Here is a 13,273-nt window from a genome sequence, read left to right as displayed (position 1 = left end):
GGTAAACATGACTGAATGGGTTTTCTTAGAGCTTTGAAGGAAAGGGCAGATATGACATCATATGGGCATCTGGGAAGGCATAAATCCCCTCCGAAAAACTCATTCACACGCCTCATACCTCGGTGGCAAGGGTCCACACAGCGCTGCACAGCAGTTGGTGAATATGTTGCCATGGCTGTAGGGGTTATAGTTGTCCTTCCCTCTTTTAGAAGACCACGAACCTTTTATCTGGAAGACACCCCACAACATAGATCAATATCTCAAGAGCCACTGGAAGGAAAATGGAGATCCTGTGTTCATAGAGATGATGTCTGTGTATGGTGTCTAGTCTGATCGCTAAAAGTGTTTATGCCCATAACAGGGTCAATCTCATGACATTCCAGATATTATCCCGGTTATTTAACCAGCCAGCGTAATACAACTCTGTCTGTCAGGTGACTTTAGCGTCTGTCTAGCAATGTTCCCGAATGCAAAAGATACAAAATAATAACTACAAGAAATAATTTCAAAAAAAGGAAAAATAGAAATATATATACGGTATATATAAATGTATAGCAAAGTTTCGTATTACCAGTTTCTTTTTATTCTGCTTATACAACACAATATTTGTTAAGAAAAAGGTATGAAATGCAGCTTTGAAATGCACTAATGCTTCTTCTAGGAAATGTAATTTATACTGGAGTGTAATTGGAATACAAATGAATACCTTCGACCAAAACCAGAAAAAAACAACTACATAGCAATGCTTCAAGCTTCACTTGATTTTGTACTTAGGTCTGATTGTAGTTCATATTTTAATAAACAGGGGGGGGTGTATGTATATGTTGGGGGATGCATTTGTCTTACTCACATCTTCATTCGTGGTCTGGTTGGAGCTGATTAGGTAGGTATGGAAGCCTGAGAGGCCCACTATGGACCAGACAGAAAAGAAACACACCACCACCTCTAGCACAGTGCAACAATGAAGTCAAGGAATAATCGAGCCACTTAATGTCACAATAGATTAAATAAAAACTGTAAAAGTCCACACACACACACACACACACACACACACACACACACACACACACACACACACACACACACACACACACACACACACACACACACACACACACACACACACACACACACACACACACACACACACACACACACACACACACACACACACACACACACACACACACACACACACACACACACACACACACACACACACACACACACACACACCATATGGAGCCTACATGGACAATATAGCACAACTTCTAGCAGCCAGCATATTGACCTACAGCCTCGGGGATGTCCCCCTCTTGCCAATAGTTCCTAGTTACCAGTTCATTTGACTGGGATGGCAGAACACGGCTCCAAGTAAAGCGCACAAACAAGATGAATTCTTCTGTCTTTATAAAGAAGAAGGAGCAGAAAATGTCTCTAAACTACATCGTAGGATACACTCTCTACAAATACAGTAAAACATCCCAATAATTCCCCATATTGTAAGGTCAGAATAATATCTCATACTCAAAGACCATGCATACGTCTGTAAAATGGTACTGTCGAAATCAACTAAATCTCCTTTCTCTCCCCCTTTTATCTCTCTTAATCCTCCCACTCTTTTTCTCTCTTCCTAATCTCTTCCTCCTTAGCAAGGACAAAACATGTCATCATTCAACCGGTACAAAGGACGAAGACGATACCATCGACTGCAAGTCCGCTTTATTAAAGTCCTGTAGGACACGGGCTGTTATCAGCTTGGCCTGGCACACATTTCTCTGCCAGAGAAACAGTAATCTCACTCGGCCACAGAGAGAAGGGCACAGAACGAGACATAGCTCTGTGGTCGCAACTTCATTTGTGGCAAGTAGTATTGAGTATCATTTATTTTTCAATCATTTCTAATGATCAAACTTGCTTATTATTCCTGTATTTGATCCTGAGTTCAGAAAGCAGAAAGCTCTTTGTATTTATTCATCAACAGTCAAAAGGTGTTGGTTAAAAAGTGCATTTTTGGAGTCTGAATTTGGATCTTCCAGACTCCACATGATGCCGTGACAATAAGCTGACTTACAGGGTATTTGTAGCAGCTGTAGCTTAAAACGTCTCGCACACACTTGGCACCTATCACTCAGAGAGACTTGCCCTCATATCAAATCACTCTCACAACATCTCAGCAGAGGGGGCACGCTAGAGTCAGAGCCAGATGAAATCAAAGACCCACCACATCAATTGACAGAGACAGAGCGAGGATCTGCCTGGCGAGCCGTGTTACCCTGATGGAACATGACGACTCAGGCAAACACCCGTTATGTAAGTACTATAACTGCAAAAGATGGCAGGGGCAATTAATGGGAATGCTTTGAAAAGGCATGTTATGCAAAGTAATTCTGACCTACTGAATGACCTGTAAAGGTCATCACTTGTGGAAAGAGAGGATATCATGGACAGACAGCCACTAAAATCAGACAATCACACTTCACAGACACATATTCCAGCGTAAATGCCAAAAGGCCAAGTGAAAGGATATCTAGCAGGACTATCTTTAAGTGCGTTGAGAAACCCGTTTCGATGGGAGCCTGTGAAGAGAGAGGGAGAGACAGATTAGACATTAGACCATTAAAATGTCCTACTACAGAATCCTGTAAATTATTCAGTACGTTTTTTGATATAAGCTACATAAAAAAAAAGCCCTCTCAAAATGCAGTTAGTAGCTAGTGACCAATGAGACTACAGAGGTTGTTGGGGACATCAAATATCACCACACCAAACACAGAAAATCTCACCTACTTAGTTGTGGTCACGTGATGTAATGCGACCCACAGTGTAGTTCGTTTAGAGCTGCCATTTTTACTTCTGGTGTGAAGATGAAGGCCTGCCATAACATGTGGCTGTATGATTTACCTTCCCTTCAACACAACAAAACTGTCTGTCTACTGTAATCTTAAAAAAAGAACTGATATTTAAATCACTGTGATGTGTGTTACTTGGTCTGAGCCCCAATGGGAAAAACATACAAAAATAAACAATTGGAATTGCTGCGATGCAGTTTTAGCCAAATCTGACAGCACTTGCTGACAGCATGGTTATAATCAAAGAAACACTAAAAGAAGATAACCAGCATTACATTTGCATTTTCTAGCAGCCTGTGTTTCTATTCCAGTCCAACATTGATCCAATGACTATCATTTATGATACACAAGCGAACACACACCACAACCATGGGGAGCCCAACAGTCCACTGCCTGCTCCCAGCTGGAAAGATGGTAACAAGCCAGAAAGCTGCAGCTTTTCACAACGCCCACTTACAACCTGCTGGCTTGTAACACACGGAGAGCACAGCCAGGTGGAGTGTGTGTGTTTCTGTACCATGCCTGAGCCCATGTCCTTTACCCCTTACCCTCAGATACTTACGCAAAATGATGTGTGTGATGACGAAAGAGAAGATGAAGATGGTGAGGAAGGAGAGCGAGAGGATGAACATGTAGAAGAAACGGTAGTTCCTCCTTCCCACGCAGTTCCCCACCCAGGGACAGTGGTGGTCAAAACGCTCTGCATGGACGGAGAGAGACAGACGTACGGAGGGTAAGGAACGTTTATTTAGAACTCACACCTACAAGTCCTTTTTTCCAACAAACTGCTGACAGAGACATTTCTCCAGTCTAAATACTTTGTCAGGTACATGCACTCCCTGCCAGAATCCGGTTTTATGAACACATGGCTTAGACATCTGAGTTATCCTTAAGATGTTTTCTAAAACTCAATTAGTAAAACCAGGTTTCTCATCAGAGAGACATTTAAAGAAAAAACATAGAAGCAGTTTACTTCAGTGCATGTAAACACAAAGATGAGTCCGGAGCTGTGGGAAATCAGGGGAAAAGGGAAGTGTCCCTCTGGGTCTTGGCATAAAAATATACACATTTTTCGAATAGTTTATATAAATAGCCAGTTTGCCCAAACTAATAAAAGTTACAGGCCAAACATGACTGTGTATGGCTGAAGAATTCTGCAAGTCTAAGTAGGTAGAGGAGCACTTACCCTGCAGGCTAATGTGTCTCCAGTAAGACATACATTTAGAATACGTTTGAGGAAATGCAAATGAAGACAAAAAAACAAGTAAAGTAAAAGTGTTGTTCAGACTGCCTTCAACAGAGATCAGGCAGGCAGCGATATGTTAACACTGTCAGCCTGTCAGCCACCTTGGTACAGACTTGGTACAGATAGGAGCCTCTTTCATCTGAATATATCCCAATTGTTTAGGTAAATACAGAGTGTCTGGAATTTAGAAAAACTTGCTAGAAATATGTTTTTGAATACAGCGTAAAGTGCAGTAAATATGTTTAATGTGAAACGCTTTCAGGTGATAATAAGTGGTATTTCAATCAAAGAAACAGTGCTCGGGCACACTTATCTTTTCACTGATTGTAAAAGAGTAGAGGGTACTGTGAGCGCTGTTATTCATTCAGTCCACAAATCCTATCTCTGACAGTGAACGACTCGCTGTGCAAGGCGGGAGCTACTTAACTAATTAAGAGTCATTATTTATTTATGTGAAGTGAAATGACTTGCTTTTGTCTTCATTAATCAATGCCTGGTAGAAGTGTGTGTGACCAATGAGACCTTCAGCCAAACAGGATAAAAGGGGACAAAACTACACCTGGTCAACTGGGATTATCACGGCCTGCCACAATGCCGATTAATATGACGTGACCAACCATCCAAGGAGGTGTTCTTCTGTATGCTTATCTCCATGTGTCAATGTAAGGATGTCTAAAGAATAAACCATTAGTCCAACGATATTCCAAAAAAAAGGAAACTAAAACAGCTCTATAAAAAATGCAGGTTTGCTGTAAGTTTCATATTCATTTTCAACCATGCTAAAAAGATAACTAATGGATAGCAGGCGTGGCAGCTGGATGCTCATTAGCGTCATCCCGCCGGTGGCTTGAAAGTAAAACCTAAAGTTTGCTCTAAAAGCAACTCTAAAGGTTTCATAATGATCTAATATATTCTTAATTATGGGCCAATTTTCTTTTTGGTGTATTTCATTGTTTGCTTACATAACAATAACATTTCCCCAAGAGTGCCATTAAATCTCCATCAAATGTCTTAAGTTAGGCAAATCAGGGGAAAAGCAGCAGCACAGAGACCTTAAATCCCTCTAAAAATCAATCACTACAATCCCAACCCTTTGCCCACACAACCACTAACATTTATCAACCACTGGAATTCAAACGCAAACAGTGAGACTATGTTAGTCATTAATGTACACACGGTGAAGAGAAACCAAGAGGAGGGCAAAGCTAAGATGTGTGTGTCATAATTCAGAGCTCTTATAAGCTTCTTCTAGCATTCCCACAGGGATAACCCTTTTAAAAAGGAAGTGACAAGCATATTCTTATGCTGCACTTCCGCAAAGGGAGGCCCTGCTGACTTATTTAAGAGCTTGAGAGGCCCCTGGCATGCACAGCCCCTGAGGTAGACACAGAGAGACAGAAGTAAAGAGACAGGGGACCCACTCGTACCACTTCTCCTTGCCGATGTGAGCCACATTTCCAGGTTAAGAGCAAGTGTCAAGTTAGTTTGTTACTAGTGATTATCACAAAGTAAAATAAAAATATGCAATGGTTGTAAAAAAAACACTAATAGATTCCCTTGCTTTACAGTCTTCGAAAAGGGCCCGAAAACTTTGAGCTGAGGGAAAATAGTTCAACTAGGTGTTTCTATTTCTCATTCTTCATTTCCCTCCCATCTGTGGCTCTCAACAACCATAACAGCAAAAACTATTTGAACCTAATCTCCAAGGATTTTGATGTATTACATCACACCGCTCAGTGTCCATCTTTGGTCTGAAAAAGTCTAAAAAGACATTTGCTGTAATTATACTGGCTTAAACACTTGTTTATTTGACCCAGTTTTAATGCAGGATATCTTGAATTTGAGGAAGATTAAATTAATAAAGTGAGCTCTTACTGTTACATCTTGGAATTTCATAACCCACCTAAAATGTGCACACAACTCTTTGTTTGTGAAATGACTTCCCTCCCATCTTTTTGTTCAGCTGCCAGTCTGTCTTCCTTCCTTCCAGTGTGCATCTGCCACATCTGATTACTACCTCTGCATCTTGTTTCCTGTGTTTACTACTTCCTCTTCTTATTCTCTCTAGTTTTCTGTCAGCCCCACTTCTGACAGGACATTTGGAGAAGGAGAACAAAAACTCTGCTGAGAAAGATACAAACCTGTGTGTCTGTATCTTCCTGTTCATTGTCTACCTTCACTTTGTCTCCAGAGATGGGGCATGAGGTTGTGAAGAGCAGCAAAACTCAGCCATTATGCTGCAGTTTTCCTTCTGTTGTTCTCTTTGTAACTATTCCCTCCCTCTCCTCAGTGGGGATGCCTCTAAGCGTATGTGCGGTATACTCTCTGTGGATTTGCATCATAAACTAAACATTTGTCTTGAGTTCTCATCTTTAGATACAGTTTTTGGTAAATCGGGTTAACCACGATATTTCAGACCTATCTAAATTGTTTGGCTTTTAAATGTGACTTTCTATGTGTGTGTCGGATAAGAAAAGTCATGTCGGCATTTGTATCAACCCCAAGTTTGGTTTTAAGAGAAATAAGACAACACATATTTCTCAGATAGGTCTTGTGAAGCAGCAGTGTATCTGATCATCAGATCTATACGGACCCTTTTCTAAATACATATCAATAGATAGGAGGTGTTTTCATTAACTGGATATAACTACGGCTTGGGGATTGTCTGTTTCTTGGCTGGTGTATGACAGGGCTGGAATCAATGATTTGGTGTCAAGGCAAACACCAGTCTTTCTTTACTTTTCCCCTTTCTATAACTAACAATGCTGCTATTGGCAGTGGCAGAAGAAGTAGGCTACTCGACACCTGTTCTCTTAAGCTGAGCTATCAATTTCTAACAGTACAATTTTGAATACTGTATGTAAAGACCTGCATTTGCATTTTCATTTAAAGGTCTCCTATTATGCTATATTTGTACAATATATTGTAGGGCAATATCTATACAAAACTTGTCTGTGAAGTGTTTTGCTCAAAATACCAAACAGATCACCCATTGTAGCATGCCTCATCCCCCTCTGTTTCAGCCCTGTTCCTGAAGTGCTGAGTCTGTGGCTTCACATTTTCTCAGTGTTTACCACTAGCGACAGTGACATATGTATTATATATATGACAACTCTAAGTCCCTCCTGCAGACATCCTGCTGAACACACAGAGGTGCTGCGGAGGGGATTCAGCTCGCTACTTTATATTGCGGACGATAGGTTGGGAGGTGTCACGTGAGCGGGACATTGCCAGGAGTTCAATTTAAAGCCAGCCCACATTTCGGTTATGACGTCATATCGGAAGCAAATCTGTATCAGCTCTTTTGTACCCCCGTTTTTAGAGATGTGGGTAAGGAGGAAAAGAGAGAGGGTTATATTTTCTGACACATATAAATGTATAAAAGACAGCATTGCATAATAGGGGACATTTAAGGGGAAGAGTAAAAGAAAGTCATTATCCACACAATGTACTTTAGTAAGAAGGTGTCCTCTGAAGAAGCAGAACCCAGTAGAGTAAAAGTTGAGTTGTATATCGTATTAATGGTAAAGTCTGCACTTGTTCCAGTAATTTCTCTAAACAAATGCAGTACAAATGCAGTGACAGAAAGAGTGCCAAGCATCTCAGCAAGCATACAAGCTCACAGCCAGTGAATATCACTTTCACTCACCCACACAGTTGTCACAGAGGCTGCAGTGGGAGGCACGTGGTGGTCTGAAGATTTTGCAGGTGAAGCAATACTTCAGCTTGACTGTCTGGCCGTTGATTACCACCTCCTTCGTCCTGGGAGGAGGCTTGTAGCCTGTGCTGCCATTAGCCACATCTTGGGAAGAGCAAAGAGGGAAAAAAACAAGAGAGAGAATGGTAAGAAACAGAAAAACTACTGCACAGTTATATGTTATGTTATAGTTCATAATCTTTTTAACCTTTATTAGGTGTGGCACTGCTTGGATACTGCGAGGACAATGCAGCCCAAATACTGGAGAGCAGAACACTAAAAGGCTAATGGCTAGAAATGTACATTTGTAACGCAGTCTCGCTATATTAATTAGTCTGCAGACAAAACCTTAAAAAATAACAATCTATAAAAAATGTCAAGCTTCAATCATTATTTCTTTGGCATATTCAAATGGTATTTGTAAAATCAGCCACTTGAGGAACTAAAGGTGTAGATAAATAAAGGTCTTTATGGATTTAACTGTCTGGTTGCAGTGTGTTCAGGTTGTCTGCTTTAATTTGTCCTGAGACTCGTGAATCTCAGCCAGGTCTTGGTGAACTAAAATCTTTACTGATCTGCAATTATCTTTAGCTCTGATAAAGGTACATGCCAGGATAACAGTAGCACTGACAACCCACACAGCTCATTATATTTAATTGGCCCCACCATTGAAGCTCTTTTGTATGAGCTATAGGGATACAGTGTCAAACTTGCCAAATGGAACCAACCCTTTGTGCTGCAGATAAAACACTACCCTATTTTATTCTGAACCACAGTAAGCTGCTACAGTGACTAGACTTGCAGTTCAGGTAGTCTGGAATTCAACATGCACTTAAGACCGCAATCCTCAGACTGTAATACAAAGAGAGAAAATGGTGGTTAAGTCGTCTGAATGGCTTTTGGTGGAGTAAAACAGCAGTGATGACAGGCTTAACGGTGAGGATGAGAGCAATGATAGTGATTGTGAAAAAAGGTAGAGGCTGCATCGTATTATTGCTCAGCCTGCTCTCACGCACCCTGACAGCAGTAGATAGTGTGTAGGAAGATCATTTACACAGAAGCCTGTAGCATTGCTAACAGAATGGTATATGTTTGATAGAGGGGAGGGGGGAGGAGGGGCTATAGGCACTGAGAGGCTTGTGTGGGTGTTTGACATTTCTAAAGGGGAGCAGAGGAAATGCAACCGGTTTGATTTGCCTCTAATGTGATCCCTGCCTACAGAGCGCTCTCCCTTTTTCTGTATACACTCTCTACAGCTCCGGAAAACATTAAGGAGACCTCTCCAAATGTTTCTTAAGTCTTTATCTCTACATGAATGGCAGCCATTCCAGTGTCTGTTGAATTCCAACACAGAGAAAAATTGTCAGTAGTTTATAGAATACAATAAAACATAAAAATAAATGATTTGACTCAGAGACATAACTATGGCTTCACTGATGGAGACAACAAATGAGAAGTGTGTAAACAATTCAAAGCAGAATCCGACTAACAAAGTGTGAAAACACTAGAAAAGTTCCATTGTTTTTTGGTATTCAAAGCGCATTTCAAGGGTTTTTATTGTCAGATAAACAGTAACTACAGTGTCGTTATGGCAATGAAAATCTTAGGCCCCGAGCTCTTCCAACAATGCAGCATATTATAAAAGGACATAAGACAAAATAATAATAATTTAAAAAAAGAATAGAGCAAAATGACACAGACATAAAATTAACTTCTATCAACTGAAATAAAGAGCCATAACATTGAACTGTAGGGTCCTTCCCAAGCATTACAGAATACCTCTTTTAAAAGTATTTTGGTAAATGAATGGTTATTAAAGAAAATCTACAGGAAGTGTAGAAAAATTGGTCCAAGAAAAAAATACCATTGCTAGTTACCTATATAAAATGCAGTTGCTTTACACTTGCAGGAACAACCGACAACTTGGAAGTCAATCGTTAAATTCTTGACTCTAAATTCCAGTATGTCCACACACAATCCTGTTAATCAGCTGTGGTCACACCTTAAGCACAACCCGACCAGTCATTCAACATTCGGTACAGTCATTCAAGATGCCTGCACCGAAGTAGTGTGTGAGTGGGGGTGTGTCAAAGTAGCTTTACTGCTGAACCAAACCATTTATTCAGTGCCATCCGAAGCTTATCAGTGTCTAGTGGGAGATCCCTCAGAGAGATAGACCCAGCCAAAGAACTCCAAGCTTCAAGAAAATAAGGCAAGGAAGTAGTGTATAGAAAGGTGAGGGGGGTCATTCTTAAAGTACCGGTACTAATGAAATGGGGGAATCGTTGCGTTTTTAACGGCAGGGTATCGCGATACCTTTCTAGTACTGGTGCACCGTGCAACACTACCCTGCAGCCATGCCTGTGCCTCCCCTCTCTCATGCACGCTCTAGCTGCAGGGTTTTCCGCAGCACTTTACAGCAGCCGCCTAAGCAACGCACGCCTGCCGCCTTTAAGGTCTTCCAAAAAAAACAGGACAGAGTAACACGGCGATATTCGCCGTGTTACTCTGTCCTGTTTTCTCTCACTCCAAACTGTGACCAACGCCAGCCTCCCTTCTCTGCAGAACACAAAAACCAAAAATGACGGGCTTCTTTATGTGACGAAGCAGGCGTACCTCACCATGCGCCATTTTACTGGTATTGACTACTCCATTAAAGTGTCAAACGATTAAAAAGCGTATCTATGTTCAAATATCCTACAGGATTTTAAATAGAAAGACCATCTCTTCTTCTGCAGCAGCAAACAGTATCGGATGCTGGTGTTAAAGAGTGGGTTTCACAGAAAAGTGAGACGGAACATATGGCCGTGTGATGTCTCTTGAAAAGCCACAGTGGAAAATGAAAAGGTGAGTTTTCTAACCTCAACATGATGGGGGAGAACATGTGTTTAATGTGGTAAACAAACCAGTTGTATACATTTTGATGAAAACCTGCAAGCCAAGTCTTTTATGTCAGGGTTTGTTGAGGAGTGCTAATGCTGGGTTAACTGCTTCTTCTAATATATCGAACATGCCACTAAATATGTTCAATATCTCACTGCTTGCAGGCTCCATTTCTTTGCACCTGTGCTTCTTATCTCGTATTTTTGCTAATTTGGTTCTAATCTCTAAAGGGATAGTAATATAATTGTATGCAAGCCCTGAAGGAAAACCTTTAAATCACTCCAATTTGTATTTCTGTCACTGTAATTTCTCACAGGATTAGCTGATGGGGAAGTGGATGCTAATCACTGGTCAACTAAATAAGCAGCTTTTTCAATGAATTATTATTATTAGTCTAACCTAAGTTATACTAAATATATCTGTTCACTGACAAACGTATGTGGACGGTAATTGTAATTTTGAGTGCATTGCCCTGCTAGTTTATAGAGTAAGGCATGAGGGGAAATGGTCAAAGAACTGTGTGGCAAAACAGCTTAATACAAGTTTGTCTGCTATAGTTTTGTTTACATGCAAAGTAAATCAGATCAGGTTAAATGCACCATGCTGTGTTTTGAGCCGGTAATTTGCGTCCTCGATTGATAAAAAAACATCCGTAACTGGATTTTATTAACTTTCAAGTGTTGCTTTTTATCGGAACAAAACACTTTGGCTCTGGAAATACACTGCAGAGGAATTTCCTATCTGACCTTGCCCTGAAACAAGTCAAGAAAAGTAACACCTGGCACGCGGTTAACACAGTGGAGTGAATCCTTCTCAAGTTAAAGCTATTCAAAAGAAAGCGTCACCCAAAAAGGCTGAATGGTCAGCCTTGAACATACTTCAGAGGATTTGTAAAGATATACGTTTGCTGGAAGCCATTTGCATAGATGTGCCAGTGATTTTTCAGAGGAACATAAGACTTCTGACTGGTTTAGAGCATCATTTAGAATGTGGCCAAAACACAAAACAGCAGCATTAGTATGGCCGACAAAACAGAAACAGTCATGGTAGTCATAGAAAAGTTAAGCTAAATGTAGAGCTTTGCCAATACACTCAACACAGTGTTATGTATGAGGCCTACCCAACAGCCACCACTGACCTTGAGGGCAGATAAAAGGACCAAAACACAAAACAGATTGAAATGAACACGCTGAATCACGCACTGTTTAGTATGGCAGCTGTACGGACGTATTACGCACACAAAGCTTATCCAGACATTATTCCCAAAATTTAAGACAACATTTTCTTTAGTGTTCTATTGTTTGAACAAACGGAGCACGTATGAAATTAAAATGCTCAACATCTCTCCGCTGTACTCTATTTCACTACGAGGCAATCTTGGGTGAATTGTCCTCCCCTTCAGATTTTGTCACTGTGAGCTGAACTGTCAAAGACCATGAGGGATCGGTTCAATAGTCTGGATCCAGAGATGTGGGTCTGTCTGAGTGAAGGATGACAAGTGAGGGCATGGTCAGGTATTGGATGAGCCCAGAATATGTCAGCAGAGAGCAAAGAAGCACGACACAGACGCTGCAAGGGCAAATAGACAAAGATAATTCAAAGAAAAGGATGACTAAAAGGCGTTACTGGGCATGTGGTAGTCTTTACCGGGACCTTATCTGAACCTGCGTTCACTGTGAGCTTTCCTGCTCACATATTGATTGTCATTGAAGTGCATTAAAATAAAAAGGTGTCCATGTGAGATTAAGAAAGATGGCTTAATGCAGGCATACTGGATAAGGCAAGAGAGCGAATAATCAGCATAATGGTTCGATCCAGGCCACTGTAATTACTCCACAACATGCTTGTTTTCGTTGTCCACAATAAAATATATCCAGAGTGACTATTCTTGTGCATCCTGCAGCTCTGTCAACCGGGACTATTTGCCTCAATCCTTTTCATGTCCATGTCACTGTTAGCCTTGAGACAAGCCAAAGACTGATAGGAAAGATAAGAAAGACACTTGGGAAATTACTCTTTATAGCACACATGATCAACATGACACACAGGGTTTGCAAGCAGATGCTAAATGAAGAAAGCTACACTTCAGTGAGGAAATCAAAGATAAAGTGTCCACTAATTAAAACAATCCACACCCGGCACATTTTAATTGCAGGTTGGTGATAAAAGCAACATTATGTACATTTGATACCTTAAAAAAAAGCTGCCTTGCCTGTGCCTGTGTGTTCACTGTGTAACTTCAGATGAAGAGAGGCAGGTGTTAGCGTCTGTGTCGTGCCAGAACCAGAGCCAGTTGAGAGGGAAACACACCCGGGTACAGCCTAGTAAGTAAATCAACTGGCTTGCCATGGCTTGTGCTGTTGCACTTTCCTGATGTTTGGCTGCTTTTTAAATATTCATTAGTAATGTCCATTAAGTATTTCAGCCTTGCAGACGTGCCACCTTTGTTAGTAAAAAAAAGAAAAGGATAAGCTGAGGTCCAAATACAAGCAATTCACAAATGTAAAAGTTGAGATGTGGCTTAGTTTTAGAGCCTCCTTCAACCAACTGCACACCTATTTCACAATCAGCCAATAAGAATGAAGTCAAACATGA

At 40.8% G+C, this 13,273-nt stretch overlaps 1 protein-coding gene across 3 annotated transcripts in view; it reads right to left on the bottom strand.

Annotated features, from left to right (window-relative positions):
• zdhhc14 (zinc finger DHHC-type palmitoyltransferase 14) overlaps positions 1-13,273 on the bottom strand; it is a 39,654-nt gene that overhangs the window by 7,252 nt on the left and 19,129 nt on the right. For all 3 annotated transcript variants that reach the window (XM_063909277.1, XM_063909276.1, XM_063909278.1), the window contains exons 4-8: positions 7,748-7,900; positions 3,415-3,552; positions 2,531-2,579; positions 851-953; positions 119-228 (exon numbers count right to left, since the gene is read on the bottom strand). In XM_063909277.1, coding sequence (XP_063765347.1) covers positions 119-228; positions 851-953; positions 2,531-2,579; positions 3,415-3,552; positions 7,748-7,900 — 553 coding nt within the window. The remainder of the gene's footprint in view (positions 1-118; positions 229-850; positions 954-2,530; positions 2,580-3,414; positions 3,553-7,747; positions 7,901-13,273) is intronic.

This window comes from Eleginops maclovinus, chromosome 19 (assembly GCF_036324505.1).
Source record: "Eleginops maclovinus isolate JMC-PN-2008 ecotype Puerto Natales chromosome 19, JC_Emac_rtc_rv5, whole genome shotgun sequence".
NCBI lineage: Eukaryota > Metazoa > Chordata > Actinopteri > Perciformes > Eleginopidae > Eleginops > Eleginops maclovinus.
Note: the sequence above shows the minus strand (reverse complement) of the source record. Positions and strands in the feature narration are given on the sequence as shown.